Source organism: Hesperophylax consimilis, chromosome 25 (genome assembly GCF_061612785.1).
Source record: "Hesperophylax consimilis isolate HC1 chromosome 25, BYU_Hcon_1.0, whole genome shotgun sequence".
In the NCBI taxonomy this organism is placed as follows: domain Eukaryota; kingdom Metazoa; phylum Arthropoda; class Insecta; order Trichoptera; family Limnephilidae; genus Hesperophylax; species Hesperophylax consimilis.
Genome location: NC_142860.1, coordinates 25,904,524 through 25,924,363, shown reverse-complemented (window position 1 = coordinate 25,924,363; position 19,840 = coordinate 25,904,524). Strand labels below are relative to the sequence as shown.

At 36.9% G+C, this 19,840-nt stretch overlaps 1 protein-coding gene across 2 annotated transcripts in view; it reads left to right on the top strand.

Annotated features, from left to right (window-relative positions):
* Positions 1-19,840, top strand: part of sp3 (phosphatidylinositide phosphatase spermathreecae) — a 56,194-nt gene that overhangs the window by 20,794 nt on the left and 15,560 nt on the right. Inside the window, exons 6-10 of one of the 2 annotated variants that reach the window (XM_089646839.1) lie at positions 689-881; positions 3,791-3,956; positions 9,591-9,752; positions 11,279-11,349; positions 17,586-17,843. In XM_089646839.1, the coding sequence (XP_089502965.1) occupies positions 689-881; positions 3,791-3,956; positions 9,591-9,752; positions 11,279-11,349; positions 17,586-17,843 (850 nt within the window). The remainder of the gene's footprint in view (positions 1-688; positions 882-3,790; positions 3,957-9,590; positions 9,753-11,278; positions 11,350-17,585; positions 17,844-19,840) is intronic. The other variant, XM_089646838.1, reaches the window with a different exon arrangement.

The window sequence follows — 19,840 nt, the reverse complement described above, 5'->3', positions numbered from 1 at the left end:
TTAATATGGGCTTAAAGATCGTAATCAAATGATCGTAATCAAATGATTGTAATCAAATGATCGTATTCAAATGATCGTAATCAAATGATCGTAATCAAATGATCGTAATAAAATGATCGTAATCAAATGATCGTAATCAAATGATCGTAATCAAATGATCGTAATCAAATGATCATAATCAAATGATCGTAATGAAATGATCGTAATGAAATGATCGTAATGAAATGATCATAATGAAATGATCGTAATGAAATGATCGTAATGAAATGATCGTAATCAAATGATCGTAATCAAATGATTGTAACTCTCAAATGATTGTAGACAAATAATAAGCAAATGATTGTAAGCAAATAATACAATCAAATGGTAATTTACGATCAAATGATATTTACGATATTTTTACATATTATCTTTTGCACACAATCTTTTTTTACACTAACCCACAAGGGTGGGCTTTGTAAAATGCAAACTTTGAAAATTATCTTGGGAATCGACATCTAAAAAATATGAAAAAATACTGCTATTTAAGTAAGTACCTAAATTGACTAGGATTCCTTATTACAATAGTTTTTTTTAAACATTTATTTGTCAGTTTACTTGTAACGGTAATAGTACTGCCTCTTTGTATAAGGTCATTCAAACGTAATATTGGCGCAGTAATGTAATGCTTTTTTTTGTAATCTGCCAGGGGAACAAGAGACACAGCTGGCATTTGACAAACACCTGGACAGCGAGAAGGAGCTCTACGGTCCCGTGTGCATAGTGAACCTGGTGGAACAGGTCGGGAGGGAGAAGGTCATCTGGGACGCATTCAGCAATCACATCTACGCTTACAATTCACCCCATATCGTGTACGCTACGTTTGATTTTCACGAGTATTGGTAAGATTGTCACATATTTCCACCTTTTATGATAACTAATTACTTAATCAGAACGTCGTTTCCCCACAGGAATCGGCAGATAGGCAGATACTGCCACACAACTGTGTCTCAGCACACACTCCTTGCTTCATTCATATTCATACATACATAAGCCACTAGTTATAAGTCTCTAGCTATGAAACTTAGTTATAAGCCAAAAGTAATTCATCGTAAGCAAAGTGATTGTAAGCAAAATGATCGTTGGCAAATAATAAGCAAATTATGCTGTCTCCAGCGGTTTCAGCCGCCGGTTTAGTCTTAAATCCCCTTTAACGTACTCGCTCTGCTTTTGTTCGTAAATTACTGTTAGTCTAAGTGATAAGTTTATTTATTTATTTATGTCTATTCTTGAATACACGTTTTACAAATTATTACAGCGTGGTTTATATTGTAGTACAGAGAAAAAAAGTACAGAAAAAAGGTATAAAAAATGAAGAACATAGGTTGATATAGGTAAAACTGTGTGTGTGTGATATTGTATGTTACGTGAACACCTCACTAGGAGAACCTGTGCTGAGGTGTTAACGTGTTTGTGATTAAGTGTGACAGGTATTTATGTGTTGTAGTAGAAAGTTATTTATTTTTTTTTTTTTTTTCACAGACATATATTGAAACATGAAAACACACATTTATATGTGCGTGTAGGTATGTATTTTTGGATAATTCTTGAAGAACGTGTATAATATTTAATTTTACTTATTATATTTTGGTTATGTTTGGTTTGGAATTATAATCTTTTGAATAAAGTGAATATCTTGATTTTTTATCCAGGCTACGATATGTTTTTTGAGAAAATTTGTAGATGTGTTTGTAGTCAATAATTGTTTCAAAGTAATGGGCATACTGTTAAAAAGTTTGGTTGCGTAGTATTGAAAGTGTCTTTGTCCGTGTGTGGTGTGTGTTATCGGAATGTTCAGTGTTTTATTTGTTGAGGACCTGGTTTTTATTATGGCTTGTGCTTGATTTGTAATATGAAGATTATTATGGATGAGGTGTAGGAGAGCAGTTTTGGCGTAAAGTTGTCTTATTGACATGACGTCTAGTGTTTTGAAGATTTTGGTTGAGTGTGTAGAATGGTACTTGCAGTATGAGTTTTATCATTGCCTTCTGAACTTTTTGAATTGGGTCAATTGTTGTGTTTGTAGCGCTTCCCCAAGTTAATATTCCATAAGTGGCAATGGATTGACACAGTGCAAAATATATTGATCTAAGTATTGTTACTGGGAAAATGTTATAGCCTTTGAGGTGATTTTCTCACGAAAACGGCGCTATACAAATAATCCAATCATTATTATTATTATTATACTTTTCCATTATTTTGATTCTTAACATGAACTGAATCTAGTATATTTTATTATTGAAATTGAATATGCACATTCTTTTTAGTGATTTATTTTTGGGGTATTATTCCGTGTTGAGCTACCTCCTTCTATAAGCAACGTTTCACGCATCTGCCCTGATGATGGACGCTGTAATGCTGTCTGAAACGTTGGCTAAAGTTAGGTAATAATTTTGGTTGTGAAAATCTCAAATCATATATGTAGATTCATGTTTCAAATTGCAATACCATACTTCTCTTTTAAGCAATGTTTGTGTGGAGACGAGGAAACATACATATTGAAATTACATGTGTACATTACAAAGTTATTGAAAATTATACTTGAAAATATTTACATGATCAAGTTACAGAGTTAGTTGTTCACATGATGAAAAAATAAAAAAAAGAGTATGTAGTGATAACTTTTAAATTATAACACTAAAATTGTAATATCATATACTTAAGTCCATGATTAAGATTAAAAAAGGAACACTTAGATCATTGACGGCCGGCATAGTCCAGTGGTAACGCATTGGACTGCCATTCCGAAGGTCGCGGGTTCGAACCCGGCGTGCGCAAATAAATTTTATTTGATTAATTTGTGCTATTTCACAATTAATTAATTAAAATAATATATAGTATATTTGCGGCACGTTCCAGAGTGGAAGATACTACCAGTATCGCCCTGGTGTAAGACCACCATTCAGAATTGAAACGTTGCTCCAAATGGCTTTAGCCGTGTTTAGTGACTAGATCTGAATAGCCAGGTACTTCCCCACCTTCCTCTTTCCCTTCCCCACTTACCTTCAGCCTCACAACATCCCCCAATTGGGGATGCCATAGTCTCACTGGCTCCAGATGGGAGCAGTTGGGACTCTTGTGAGGTATTCACTATAAAAAAAAAAAAAATGTAGAGTGAATGAACCAAGAAAGAAGAAAGAATACATGACGTGAATGGCAGAAGAAGTCGGGGATGCCTGAGAAAGACATAGACAATGCAAAATTCACAGTTTTAATAATGCAAATATCATTAAATGTGACGCAGCTAACTTCATGTCGAAAACACTGCACACTTTTTAATTTAAATAAATAAATAAACGCTACTAAGGAGAAAACACAACATCATGTTATTGGAAAATATGTTAACCCTTGAGACGTTGTTGATTTGCACGGATCGAACCTTCTACAAGCTTCCATTTTTTCAAAGACAATAACAAGCACTATTTCGTTCTCTTTCTGACATAAAAGAAATAATTAATTTTTAGATGAGAGGAAGAGAGATATATGCATTAATAATGTGCGGTCGTTCTGGGAAAAATATGGTCTTAGGAGAGTATAATGCGCGCACGGCATTTGAGACTGTTTGGGTCTTAGAGGGTCCCAAGGGTTAAATAAAATAACACAAATTTCAAGATTATGTATATTTTTCAGGTCTGGCGCTACAATCCTTGAAGTGTCCTGGCTCTCCAGGAAACATCCCCATTCTTTCCGGTCTACTGCTGTTTTCCTCCAGTTCTTCATAATTAATCCACTGTGTCATTCTCCCTTCCAGCCGCGGCATGCACTTTGAAAACGTGGCCATCTTGATAAACTCCCTCTCTGACATCATCGCCGACATGGGCTACTGCTGGCGGGACCCGCAGGGATACATCTGTCGGCAGAACGGGGTCTTCCGTGTTAACTGTATCGACTGTCTCGACAGGACCAACGTTGTGCAGGTAACGCTCACTGTCACCCTTCCTCCTCCCGTCTCCTTCCCTTTCTTTTTGATTCCCTGTCGTATTTGATATTGTCAACAAATTGTATTTTTTAATTCTTTATTATAAACACCCGCTAATTTTCCAAAGCATTTTGTCAGCAGATCAATTTCACAATAATAATTATATGTAACACTTCAGCAGAATTATAATGAGAGCCCATAATATAGAAGCATAACATTACAAACAGATAAAGCAACATAATTTAATTTGGGAGGCCGCTTTGGGTACCGCCGCCCCAGGAACCGTTTATTGGATAGCCAACACCTCTGCCATAGGTCTCCCCAAGTGGTTCGCTACGGCCCGTGATTTAGCAGAGGTGTCCGAGTTCATCGGGTGAGGTGTGTTCAGGATGCGCCTCCCCCCAGCTGCGTGGCGTGCCAGATCAGGATAGACGTTTGAGGAGACTCTTCGACCTCTCCCAACTGTTCTCTCAACCCATCGCCTTGCCCCGCAGTGGAAGGCAAAAATTCATTCATCCGTCACTCCTGGACGTATTGATCCCTAGATTCCTACCACCCCTTCACTTCCGAGAACTTCCTCTCCTTCCTTATCTTAAAAAAGACCCTCCACGCAGCATCCCTAAAGAGGACATAGGCGCTGAGGGAAAGTATTGTGGGGTTAATGTAAAAAAAAAAACATACTTGTAGACATACGCACACTCAAAGGCAAAACATACTCAAAATATTACAATATTAAATTATACTTAATATTCTACAGCAGCACACATAAGCGTAACTACATTGCCCACTCTCCGATACAACAACTTCACACCATGGGAAATCATTACTTGGGTGATGTTGACATATCTTTGATGGGCGGACATAACAGTATAACTGCATTTTTGACCATTTAACGATTTATATGAGAAAATGTGTCTTGTGTATGCCGGCATCAATGGTATTAACAGTATAGTTACACCAGTACTCAAAACATATTACTCAAATACTCAAAACATATTATGTTTTGAGTACTGGTGTAACTATACTGTTAAAACCATTGATGCCGGCATACACAAGACACATTTTCTCATATAAATCGTTAAATGGTCAAAAATGCAGTTATACTGTTATGTCCGCCCATCAAAGATATTCAATACCAACTTGGCAAGTTTTGTGGATCATTTAAAACATTTATTTCAACAATACTCCTAAACACATTGTACCGGACAGCAGGCGGATGGACATAATCATTAAAATAATTAAGGAAATGAATATTTACTGTTATCATGCAATTAACGATGCCGAATCCCTTTTGAAGCTTATCACCGGACACGTATCATGTTTCAAATGGGATTTAACCATAGTAATTAAAATTTGGTTATTTTTTCTTGGTTCCTTAATGCTCTCATGCATCCTGTTTAGAGATAAGAATATTTGATGTACATTAACACGTGTTCAATTCGAACTCAATAAATATGCAAACAACTGCCACAATCAGTCAGTTGTCCGACGACATTCGCAAGTTGCGTTTCTTTGAAAATCCTTACCTAAGGTACCCCCGAGAGGAAACCGGCATTTACAGTCGATGTCACTGGCGTAGGTGTCCAGTACATTTATGGTCATTCGAGCCGGATTTTCCTCAGAAATCAGGAAACATGACACCGTCACTGCGCTCCTGGAAAGGCGCCGAAGCACCTGCTTCCAGGAGAGGATTAGTGCCGGCACCCGAAGACAGCGGCAACTCATGCTCTACTTGGGAAACAGTAAGAGCACTACAGGAGGAGAATTGGCGCTTACAACGCCAATTAGAAGAGGGTTGGCGCTTACAACGTCAACTAGAAGAAGATGGGCGCCCACAGCGTCTACAAGAAGAGGAGACTGCTCGGTATTTGGATGCACTGTTTGCAGATTTCCAGGGTGGCTGGAAGTCCATCCTCACAATATTGGCTGAGGATAACCTGCAGACTTCGTTCTCATCTCAGCAGATTACGCCAGATGGATCCACGGCTGTGATGGACATTCCACAGTTACCGTCATCTTCTGAGCAGATGCTTCATAAAAATGAAGAAAATGAAAATGCACACGGTGCAACTTGTCAGGGTGACTGGAAGTCCACCCTCACACTACTGTCTGAGGAGATAGCGGAGACATTTTTCTCGCCTCAGGATCCGCCAGAGGATTCCAGGGCTGTGATAGAAAAGCCACAGCTACCGTTAACCCCTGTGCGGCAGCTTCATAAAAATGAAGATAATGAAAATGCACACGGTGCAACTTGTCAGGGTGGCTGGAAGTCTACCCTCACACTACTGCCTGAGGATATATGGGAGACACCGTTCCCGCCTCAGGATCCGCCAGAGGATTTCACGGCTGTGATAGAAAGGCCACAGCTACCGTTAACCCCTGTGCGGCAGCTTCATAAAAATGAAGAAAATGAAAATGCATACGGTGCAACTCGTCAGGGTGGATGGAAGTCCTCCCTCACACTGCTGCCTGAGGATATACCGGAGACACCGTTCTCGCCTCAGGATCCGCCAGAGGATTCCACGGCTGTGATAGAAAAGCCACAGCTACCGTTAACCCCTGTGCGGCTGCTTCATAAAAATGAAGAAAATGAAAATGCACACGGTGCAACTCGTCAGGGTGGCTGGAAGTCCACCCTCACACTACTGCCTGAGGATATACCGGAGACACCGTTCCCGCCTCAGGATCCGCCAGAAGATTCCACGGCTGTGATAGAAAGGCCACAGCTACCGTTAAACCCTGTGCGGCAGCTTCATAAAAATGAAGAATATTATGAAACATTGTCGCTAAATAATGTTAGCGAAAAGAAACGACTCGCAAGGAAAGGGGTCGACAACCAGGCACATAATATGGCGCTGATGGAAAGTGAAATTAATGATGCCGCATTATCATCCGGAGGCGTATGGAGTCCCGGAAACACCATTCACGAGGACGATTCAATATTTGTGAAAATAGTGAAATCTGTGACAATTGTGACATCTTTGAAAATTGTGAAATTTATAAATCTGCCGAGTGATACTTATCAGCAAATTAATCCATGTGAAATCGGTACACTAGCGGCACAAGAAGTGTATCCACTAAAAATATTAATCGAACGAGATAATGGTGACAGCTTTGTTACACGAGAAAACAATGAAGATAATGTTTATGTTGCGCCCATCACGGCGCTCCAATGGAGAGAATCAACTCGGTTCCTAGATACGGGACAAAGAATTGCCGTTGCTGCAAACATGAAAGAAATATTTCTCCAGGTGGAAATGAAAACAGAATACCAGAAAAGGTTATTTCTGCCGGGGGAGAATCACCTGGAAGAACCGTGCACATATAATATGACGAAATCGAAGTTCATTGGCACGCCAGATGGAAAAAGTGAATTTTCCGACGCTACTGCAAATACTTGTGTTTTCCTGTACTTCCCCTCCAAATCTACCGCTGAAGTAATCCAAATGGCACGAGAGTGGAAATCGTTTAAGAAAAAGGTTGTTGCTGTACAAGCTGCTAACTTCATCCTCTGAGGCGAGGAATAAACTACACAGAGCGTAATTGAAATAAAGATTGGAATAAATAATAAGGAACCAGATAAGGTTCAGATAAACCCAATAAGAAGAGTCACATGAGAGACAGTAATAACAATAACACTGATTCACGAACTTGAACTTCAAACGAAAGAATTGTTTATTATAAACAAATACCTCACATGTAAACACTTGACATGTGGGTCACATAACCGAAGGCCGCCCTTTACTTAACAGGCGATTCGTTCATTCATTCTGCTGAAATATGAAAGCTGATTACTTTAACGATCACTTCATGCCGTCAAAAGATACGGATTTTTAATTGACATTGAAGAAAACATAGCAGTACCTCTCAACGACAGAAACTTCAACGAATATCTACAGTTGGAAAACACCAACACACCTATGAAAACCTTAGTTCTTCTCACCTTAAGAAGATACCTTGCTGTCCGAGGAAACTATTTGGTGAAAAATACTTTTTCACGTTGGGGGTGTACCGGACAGCAGGCGGATGGACATAATCATTAAAATAATTAAGGAAATGAATATTTACTGTTATCATGCAATTAACGATGCCGAATCCCTTTTGAAGCTTATCACCGGACACGTATCATGTTTCAAATGGGATTTAACCGTAGTAATTAAAATTTGGTTATTTTTTCTTGGTTCCTTAATGCTCTCATGCATCCTGTTTAGAGATAAGAATATTTGATGTACATTAACACGTGTTCAATTCGAACTCAATAAATATGCAAACAACTGCCACAATCAGTCAGTTGTCCGACGACATTCGCAAGTTGTGTTTCTTTGTAAACCCTTACCTAAGGTACCCCCCAGAGGAAAACCGGCATTTACAGTCGATGTTACTGGCGTAGGTGTCCAGTACACACATCATGCAAACCTACAAATAGCTGTTATTTTCTGTTTTTGTTTCTTGTGTTTGTATGACTTGTTGCATAGCTTTTATCAAATGTAATTTTATTCTTATTTTTTATGTTTCAAAGTATCTGTCAAATTAAAATTATACTACCAACCATGTAAAAGCCCTCTGGGTGTTAAATAAATAAATAAATAAAATCACTCATAGGCATATTTTTGATCAGTTGTAAGTGTAACGGTCATCAAAATTCAATTAATTACAAGCTGCCCGAGGAGTGAGATTTGATGATTATGATTTGTTGCAACAAATATCAAAATATTAAACACGGCCCAAATTGCCAATTTGATTACAGTTTCAAATGTGACGGGAGTTCAAAAGAATAGGCCATTATATTTAGTGCAGCTATCTTTAAAAATATTTATTTTTAAACACACATCTGCAATATGACTTTTTTTTGTTGTTATTTATGTAGCGATGCTATGAGAATATTCTGGAACACTCTAGATGCAATGCGAGTATTCGGCGTTCCTACCTACAGGTCTGAAATGTTCTCGATGCACTCGGGCGGCTATATAATGACGCGCGTCGAGATGTACTTAGGCAGTCATTAATTAGCAGTTTTACGAGTGACCAACAAGCGAGCTCTGTGACTGCTTGCTGCATACTGAGGAGTCGGCCGCTATGGTATAGCTGTTTCTTCACCGCGCCTCTACAGGACCATCACCTACACCCGGTTGTGCACGGACTACAAATCATTATGGACTCCTCGGTATCACATCATCGCCCTGGCCCCGGCTATCATTTCTGGCCAGCGCTGACCTCACGCGCCTAGACCCTGCGACAACTTCGCCGGTCTGCGCCTCTGCCGTATCTCCCGTACATTCGCCGACCAGGTGCATCGCACCTTCGGCTACCTCATTCTCACTGGAGTACCCGGAAGACTCCACGTCTTCACCAGTGCTGAACACACCCACGAGTCCGGTCTCCCGGTGTCGACTCACTGACCACCGCCTCGACCACCCCATCGCCGTCTACACCTGGTGTCATCCTCATCGGTCCAGAGTCATCTCCCAACCTACTGACTCAAAATAAACGTTGTGACACAACACAATTATCAGCTTTCATTGTCTTCTTACCAGATCCCCAAATTTATGACCGGACGGATTTCACATTCAAACTGGTGTATATAACTTCCCAAATGATTTTTTCATTATTCTTTATTTTTTGTTCCTCCCAGACCGCAATAGCCAAGGCGGTGCTGGAGATGCAGGTGACCCGTTTGGGGCTGTCGGGCCCCGACTGGCCCCTCCCGGCTGGCCTCAGGACAGCCCTGCACGACCTTTGGGCCGACAACGGAGACGTTATCAGCCGACAGTACGCTGGAACCAACGCCCTCAAGGTTAGTTAGTCTCTTGCCTCACTACAGTCTTTAACAGAAATACTGCACAAGAGTCCCTGCACAACTGCTCCCAACCATCTGGAGCCAGTGAGACTATGGCATCCCTAATAGGGTATTTCAAATACTATCGACACATTTAAAATAAAATATTTAAAATATTAACATTTAAAACAAATACTTTCAAAATTTTATCTGGACATTACAGTTGCCCTAGAATCCAAGAAATCTTCACTACTAATAAAAATATAAATCTCCGTGGACACCTTTTGCATCTAATCCTAGAAAACACTTCCTTGCAAATAGAGTAGTGGATGCTTGGAACAAACTCCCACAACATGTCATCGATGCAACAAATATAAATCAATTCAAAGCTCTATTGGATTCACATTTGGAGAGAAGAAAGGACTTAGTTCAAACTTAAAACAACTCAATTACTGTCAAACTTGTTGTGAAATCAGATATGAGCGCATCAGTAGAATGCTGCCTGCTCATTACATAATAATAATAATTTTAAAATGTGTGGAAGAGTGAAAGTTTATTTTTCGATTCTGATCATCGAATTAAAAATGTGTAATTTTCATATTTTCGTTCATAATTAAATTGCATTTTGATTTTTAAATCAATCTATAATTGCACATTTCAAAACAGTTAGAACAATGTCATTATGGTGTTTTTAACGCTACTGACTGGTAAGACAGCTGTCACCGAAGTTGGTCAGTGTGACGTCAATAACGCCATATTCATTAAAAAAAACTGTGCTGTTTGTGGCACAAAGAAATGCCACATTTTAAATCGTAATTTTTACCTATTAAAAAATAATGGGATATGTTGTGAGGCTGAAGGTAGTAGGAAAGAGAAGGAGATGGGGAAGATGAAGGTGGGGAACTACCTGGCTATTCAGATCTGGTCACCAAACAAAGCTAAAGTGAGAATTCTATAATAAGAACAAATATTTGCATTACGTTTTGTAGATGGTGTTATTTCCGTGTAAAAACAGAATTGACTGTAATCTATTGGACAGGGTCAGATTTACCTTCACTTACCTGGCTTACAAGCTAATTGACTGAGCGTAGCGATGTCTGTGTTTTAACTCAACCATTTTACATTCCTCTGTCTGTAAATTTGTTTGTACGTTCCGTTTCCGATGGTGGCCGTTTTAATGGTTCAGTAGAGATTCTTTTTTCAAATGTGAAATCGTTGTGTTTATTAGGACTTTCTTATTCGAATTTTTCAATATTATGGTACCTGCCTTAAGATAATTTGAAAAATTAATGTTCATTGTATAATTCAAATTGCATAATTCCTTATTTGAAATTTAAAAAATGTTACAAGATATTACATATATATGGTTTATAATTGAGTAGGTACCCATTTAGGTACCTACTTACAAATCTTTTAATTTTTTGAGGAAATTTATTACGTAAGAAGAAATTACAAACATGCTTTTTTGGATGCGAGGTCTATTGTTCACAGAATGATAAAATCTCTGAAAAGTGTAATTATTAACGAACACAATTGCGTTTCAGGGTGATTACACGAGAACAGGTGAACGGAAATTTACCGGCATCATGAAGGACGGAATGAATTCTGCTAATCGGTAAGTTTTAATTTTTCTCACCGTAAATGATAATCAATGTTGTGACGAATGTCATATTATTTTTTAACACCCAACCTTCTATATTTCAGTTATGCGAATGAATACCGTTGCATTTTTATTGAAAATTTTGTTTGTTAAAATTTCTGTTCTTTTCGATGTATTAATCGTAATTATTATGTTTTTGATGTGATAGATTTGATAATTACAGTAATTCCTCATTATTTACGCGAGTTATATTTCTGGAATGAAATGCTATGCACATATACATGGTGTCTGGAAACTCGTAGTACAAGTGGGAAACTGCTGAAACAGTTTTTATTTTTAGGTTTTAATTTTTAACTTTTTCCTTTTTCTTCGGTGCGCTTTAACGTATTCAAGACTCGATGGCCTCCATGGTCGAGGGGTAAGGCTCTGTATTAGCAAGCCGGAGGGCGGGGGGCTTAAATCCCGGCGTGTGCAATACAATTTTATTTGAGTAATTTGTGTAATTTCACTAATTACTCATTTCAAATTATATATATATTATATTTTCAGAGTGGTAGATACTCTCAGTATCGCCCTGGTGTTCAGAATAGAAACATTGCTTGAAATGGCTTTGGCCATGTTTGGTGACCATATCTGAATAGCCAGGTACTTCCCCACCTTCTTACACATATCCTCCCCCTCTCCGCTACCGTCAGCCTCACAACATACCCCAATTGTGGATGCCATAGTCTCAATGGCTCCAGACCTTTGGGAGCATTTGGGACTGTTGTGCAGTTTCACATATAAAAAATAAAAAGAGCGAAAGATTAAGAAAAAAAAAATTCTTAAAAATTCCAACTTCTGACTAGATTTACTCGAAAACGAAAGCTCAGATCAAAAAAAGTTAGACAAACTGAAAATAGTTTTAGCCGTGCTCAGTTACTAGATCTGAATAACTAAGTACTCCCCAACGTTCGTCTTCTCCATCTCACTATCTCTGGGCAGTTGGGACTATAGCATACCCAACTTGACATGCGTTGCGAGGCTGAAGGTTGAATTGAGGCTGAATTCGTACCTGGCTATTCAGATGAGATCACTAAACATGGCTGAAGCAATTTCAAGCAATGTTGAGAGTATCTACCTATCTGGAACGCGCCGCAATTAAACTGTACTGCAAAATACTTTATTTAAATTTATGAGTTCGTTTCTGGTTTAAAAGTAACATTCCCTCTAAGGTGTGCACATCTGTTAAAAATTGTCCGCACATATGTTTACATCTTCCGCGCACACATCTTGATTTTATGATAGATTCCCAGGGTTCGCACAATATTATGTTACGTATTTTGAACAACCGCTTTATAAATTATCCTTTGTTTGAATGTCTTCGTCTTTTAATTTTGTTGCTTGTATAGGAGAAGTAGAGATACCATCTCTTTTTTCTTTTTCACTTGAGACTTTTTCACTGTTACCTAAGAAACAATGCTTATTTCAAGAAACATTTAGCAGTTCTTAGTTTGTTAGTCTTATGGGTCGGCAAGGGATTGACATAAACAGGAATAAATAAATGATGTATTATAATATAACAGTATCTGTACAAATAATCGTTGTAAACTTGAACCAATGTGTGTACCATTTATGTATTATTAAAGTACTAATAAGTAAGTAGGAAAATAGTTTTTTATAAGCAACATATTTTGAAAATGTAATTTATTATTTCGTGATACATTAAAGGTAGAAACACACCGGGTCGACGTATGCAGTACATGCATTACTATGTTCTGCTATATTAGATAGGCCTTCGTAGGTCGCGGGTGCTACATTGGTTATAAAACAGAGTGCTCCTGCTACACGATGGCAGGGAAGACGGGAAGCAGGTATGAATGTCAGCCTAAATCTAAGTCAATTCACGGCTAGCTCAAGGCACGATATTGACTTGTCCGAGGCCGGGGAACAGCTATCTTGTTCTGATTACTTCATTCAGGTCAGGAGGGGGATCATTAATGACAACAGAGTGATATTTAACAAGTGTATATTATGGTAGGGCTTCGTACATCAAGACTAAGGAGATTTGTCAAATGTGTCTGACATCTGTGTTGTGAGAAGTACCGAAATTCTATTACCTGTCGATGTTTACCATCCACCACTAGAAATATGCATGTCTAATCTTAAACCAATTCCTATCGTAAAAAAGGTAGTAGAAACTCGAAATTTCAAAAAAGCTGACTATGTTAAAATTTCAAATTTCCTTAAACAGACTGACTGGTCATTCTTTGATAGCGACGATGATATTAATGTACACCTTAAAAAATTTTACTTCATCGTTAATTCTGCAATTGAACAATTTGTTCCTTTAACGACTTACAGAGAAACTCTATACCCAAAATGGTTCTCAAAAGACCTGATAGACTTAATTTACCTCAAAAAATTATCTCATAAGAGATTCAAACAAAGTCGCCTGGCCATCGATTATACTGCGTTTCAAAAATTGAGGGCAGAGTGCAATAAGCTCTCCGCAAAATGTTACAAAAATTATATTAGTGATGTCGAAGGCTCTATCATGGACGACTCAAATTTCTTTTGGAAATATGTTAAATCCCAAAAAGAAAATGGTACTTACATACCTAGTAGTGTGTCATTCGATTCTAAATTATCCCAAAATCTTCAGGAAACTGTTAATCTTTTTGCTGATTTTTTTAGCGGCGTTTACATTAATGCAAGTGAAGACAGCAATATTTCGTGCTTTGATTTGGTTGAAACTCTTGATATATCTGACTGTAATGTAACCATAGACGATATTATATCTAAGCTGAAGAGTCTTGATTCCCGAAAATCCGCAGGACCTGATAATGTTCCGCCCAGGTTTTTAGTAAATTGTATGCATACATTGTCATATCCTATTCATAAGTTATTTACAAAGTCACTCTCATCAGGTGTATTCCCGGACCTTTGGAAGTTTAGTCTTTTAACGCCCACTTTCAAAAAAGGTAATAAGAGCGAAGTAACAAATTATAGGCCAATATGTATAATGTCTACTTTACCCAAACTTTTTGAAAGCCTAGTACTAGATAAGTTGATATCCCGAATCAATCGAACCATCTCTCCCCTTCAACATGGATTCATTAAAGGTAGATCTACTCTTACCAATTTGATATTGTACACGAATGATATTGTTAATGCCCTTAATGCATCACATCAAACTGATTCCATATATACTGACTTCAGTAAGGCATTTGATAAAGTAAACCACAAAATATTATTACGTAAACTAAAATTGTTGGGAATAAGAGGGAGCATGTTGGAATGGTTTAAGAGTTATCTATTAGGAAGGTACTTAGCAGTCAAGATAGATTCGTTTACTTCTTATACATTTGCTGCCTCGAGCGGAGTACCACAGGGATCTCACTTGGGCCCAATATTATTTTGTTTGTTTATCAATGATATTGTTAATATTTTTACTAATGTTAAAGTCCTGTTATTTGCCGACGATCTGAAGATATACAGAATAATCAAAGACGATGACGATCGCGCAATTTTGCAGTTGAACCTTAATAAACTATGTGCGTGGTGTTCTGTCAATGATTTGCAACTAAATTTAGGTAAATGCCAGATTATCAGTTTTTACAAAGGCAAAAATCCACTTAATTTTTCCTATTTTATGAATGGTGCTAATCTTCTTCGTGTATCACAGATTCGTGATCTTGGTGTTATATTCCACGAGAGTCTACAGTTTAACGAACACATCGATGAAATAACAAGCGATGCGATGAGAATACTAGGTTTTATTTTGAGAATGGGAGCAAATTTTAAAAGTATGTCAACATTAAAACATCTGTATTGCTCGTTAGTACGAAGCAAATTAGAATACAATTCCACCGTATGGTCACCGTACTACAAGGTCCATTCTCAATCATTAGAAAAGGTACAAAATAAATTCCTTCGGTACATTAATTTTAAAATGAAAATTCCAATCGAATTTATAAATTACAATAACTTGCTTGCTGAAACTAAACTTCTTAAATTATCTGATAGAAGAGTGTTAATTGATTTGCTATTTTTATTCAAAATTATTAAATCTTTAATTGACAGCCCTAATTTGTTGGAACTTATTTGCATTAATGTTCCTGCTAGGCAAACTCGCAGTAAAGATACTTTTAAATTTAACAAGAACCTCAACACTAATTATTCTATTTTTTCACCAATTCCTAGAATTCACAACCTTGCGAATAAATACTGTGAACTTATAGATATGTTTGGTTTTGACAATTTTGTGAGCTTTAAAAGGCAACTTATTTCGATTCTATCGGCTAATAATTAACTTTTATAGCTTTAATAATTTTATTACATCTTCTCCCATTCGAAACCTTTCAAGTAAATTATATCCATATTTGTTTGTTTTTTATTTGCTCTACTATACACTTATAATTGTATGCATATACCTACTAACTACTTTTTATACATAACACTATGTTCCATCTCAGATCTTATTATTTCTTATTCATGTCGATATTGCTAAATTCTATTAGTTTTTGCTTTTTACAGGTGCAACTCTTATTTTGTTATTTTTTTTTTTTTTTTTTTTAAATCTCTGTTATAATGTTCTTTACCTCACGAGTAAGTTACACTCTAATTTATATTGGTTTATCGATTTGTTAAACTCACAATTAATACTGGGTTTAAACACACCCACTTACTTACTTTTTATGTTGAACTTTCTTTTACTTACTATTTCATGCTTGGGTATATTTTATATTGAATCCATCTTATTAGTGTTTTGCTAATTTGCACAAAATTTTATTATATGTGTTGCTTTCTTACAATTAACTCCATTTATCTTCTTATGTTCAATTATTGTAATCAATGTAAATGTATATTTTCATGTAAAAGCCCATTAGGGCGTAAATAAAATAATAAATAAATAAATAAATAAATAAATAAATTTACACAGAGCATTTCAAGCTTATACATACGGGTTCATGGTTTACAATATGGGTACATGGATTCTGTACTAAACCTCGCCTAACCTCTCTCTCTCTTCTGGTGAATTATAAACAGAACTCGGCACTGAAACGTTATCAAAGCACATGAAGGGGAATTAAATGGTTTCAGATTACGTGAATTTCGGCAGTTGGAAGTGCGTGCAATCGCAGCCATTTTGGCTATGTGCTGCGGCATATCAGGATCTGACTCAGCATATTTAGTTCTTTAGTCAGATTCGCTGTAGAATCCAGCCAGGAAATCATCCTTCAATTCTTTTTAAAAGCTAGTGACTTTAGAGCGCATAACTAGACTTTCGTATCGACACTTTTTTAAAATTAATTTAGCTTCCGCGCAACGCCAGATGCAAGTGTGTCGCATGTGTTGTCTCTAGGAACGCTGGTACACAAAGGAGGCCGTTAAACTATATAAACCGTATCTCACATGCTGTTTTAATTCCAATAGTGGCCGCAAGTCACCGATGCGTGAGGCAGCACTATCTTGTTATGATTCAAAACGGTTTCACAACAGTTCCCAGTTCGTGCACTCTGGTTCTACACACGCAACGCGTGTGACCATGTGAAAAGTGGTTTCTAGTTCTTGAGCACGCGTCAGTTAATTTGAAGTTATTTTTTAGATTATGTTTATGTGTTTCTCTTGTCAGCAGATGCGATTCGTAGCTTTGTCATGTCTTGCGATTCAGAGAGCGAATTTGAGAATGATTACTTATTTTATTAAGCTGACTGCCAAAACAGCCAACCATAGATATACCAAACATAGCAGCAGATGCGTAGTTAATACCACTCACAGATGTGATATCAACTCATTGGTGGTGTGACGCTACCCCCTTCTTCTTTACACATCCCCCGCCACTCTGGACAGCTCAGATCGGCACAGCAATGGACGCATAGGTTTGCGTTGCGCATGACAAGTGTGTTGTGTGGATTGTAATTAGTCCAGATATCTTAATGCGTTGCTCATGTGGTGTACGTCCACCCAGTGTGTTTCTACCTTTACTTGATTACTTCATTTTGTCTTTGTATGAATGTATTGAATATGAATATTTTCACACTCGTCTCTTTCTTCCTCTAATATCTTGCGCAGATACATTGGTGGGCCGCACACACAATGATCAAATTAGAGGGAATGTTGTTTAGAAGTCTTGTTTAGGTGTCTTGTGTTGTCTTGACCGCAGAGAGCTGAAACTTCGTTAAAATATGGGAATAATTAGGGATTACTGTATTTATGTAGTCTAGTTTAATCTAGTATAGAGACAGCCTTTTCTCCCTTATTACCAGATATTACATCCAACATTTCGCCGACGCATTTCGACAGTTGGTCATCGACCTTCTACTCGGCCAGCGGATGGACGATCAAGAGCTGGATCGCGAGATGAGCGTCCTGACCGATCTGAAGACGGTCAGGAATATCGCCTGCGACAATATCGCCCCTGCCATAATAGACATACCGCCCCTCGAGAAGGATGTGCCCGGGTATTATATACAGACAGCCAGAGATGAGATGTTGGCGATCAATATCGCGTATGGTGTGTCAAGGTCAGGACACGCTATAATAGTTTAGACTTGTTTTGCGTCAATGCGAATCTATCTACGCATTTTATAATTTTTTGCCGTTTTCCGGGAGAAGTGTTTTTCCAAATTTGTGCTTGTAATTAAATTTCACGTAAAATAGCTATAAATTCTGCGTATTTTAAAATAAAACTTTCAATTTCTTATTGAAACCCCTCCATAAAACTAAGACGCAATTGCGAAATATGTGATAATATGCAAAAAAACGTATTACTATCGTCTGACGCCATCGTCCTTTCATATTTTCAACCGTTCCGCTGTTTAACATGGCCACTAAAATTACTGCCTGGTTGGGTTTAAATTCGGCATCTTTTTGTATTTTCCACCTTACATGGCAATGCGCAATGATAGGTTCGCGGAGACGTTATAAATAATATTGTTATTATTGATTTTAATTTTTTTAAAGGTTTTTGTAGTAAATTTTAAGTACAAAATAACATAACAAATATAATAAGAAATTTAAAAAAAAACTGTAAATTTGTCATTTTTTTTACCTACAAAATTTTTTGTATGTACCTAATTTTTCAGAAATTTTTTTGAATGAAAAGATTGAATTTAATAATAATTATAATTGTCTCGCATTATGATTACTTTCTTGTATAGAGTCTTTGTTGTACATTAATTAATTTAGAAACATACAGGGTGTCCGGGGATAAAGTGAACTAAGGTGGACGGGAGGTGATTCTATAAGATGGTAAAAGTAAAAAAATTAAATAACTTTTTCAAAATTTTTTTTTTTTTTCCTGTACAAAAATATTTTTCCGTACATACAATCAACATCTTAAAATGTTGGAATTTATTAAAACGTTATTTATATTGTTTACTTGTACTATTTTGTAGAATCACCTGCCGAAATGAATGCACTTTTATAGCTGGACACCATGAGTAATAAATCTTTATCTGTCTCTAGGAAAATGGTTCAAGAAATTTCCAGAATGTGTATAAATATTTATAATCAGAATATTTTTAGGTAGCTATTTGAAAATTCACTTTAAATAATTGTTGAAATTAACGTGTTTATGTTGTGTCATTAACTATGCATGGGTTTTATTCTGTTTCCTTTGGGCTTATAGAGAATTAAATAGAGTTATACTTAGTTCATAATAATTAACCTTTCAACACCTTCTTCATAAAAACACAAGTTCATTGCTTGCTTTTTGAAGTAATAATAACAAAATATTACTTACAGTATTTCCGCTTCTTAATAAAATCCAAATAAATGGGAAAATTTTGAACATATCTGAAAACTAAAAACTGTTTTTGAAAAATTATGAAATATGCTTTCGAATTTTATTATTAAAAATAAACATTGTTTTTGAATTATTAAAATTTTTAAATTGAACATAAAAAAGTTTTAAAAATAGTTTTCCTTTAGTTATTTAGTCTAAATATTGAATTAAAATGACTGATAATGAAAAAAAACCACACATGTTTTATTAATGGAGCCCTATCTCCTTCGGTCATATTTAACGTGCCCCGGCAAGGAAAGGGTCCTGGGTTCGAGTCCTAGATGTGACCGTATCTTTTCCTGATTTTTCTGTTTCAAATGTTCGTTTAGGAATAGTGACATCGACTGTAAAATACCGATTTCCTCTCGGGAGTACCTTGGGGAAGGATTTGCAATGAAACACAACTTCACGAAAGTCGTCAGACTGATTGGGCCAGTTGTTTGCGTATTTATTGGGTTAAAATTCAACAGTTTCTACACGTCTTAATGTGGAGCAATTATTCTTATATCTAATAGAAATATTATATTATGCATCATAGCGCCGAGAATTAATTACTAAGGTCCCACAGTTTTGTCGTGCGAGTAATTCATCCTTGAACTGGCGGTATGACACGTGTACGGTGATTTAAAATCTTATCAAGATGACTCATCGTGCGAGATAAGCCTCAAAGGATTTGGCATCGTAAAATGTGTGATAACAGATAAATATTAATTTCCTTAATTATTTCAATTATTA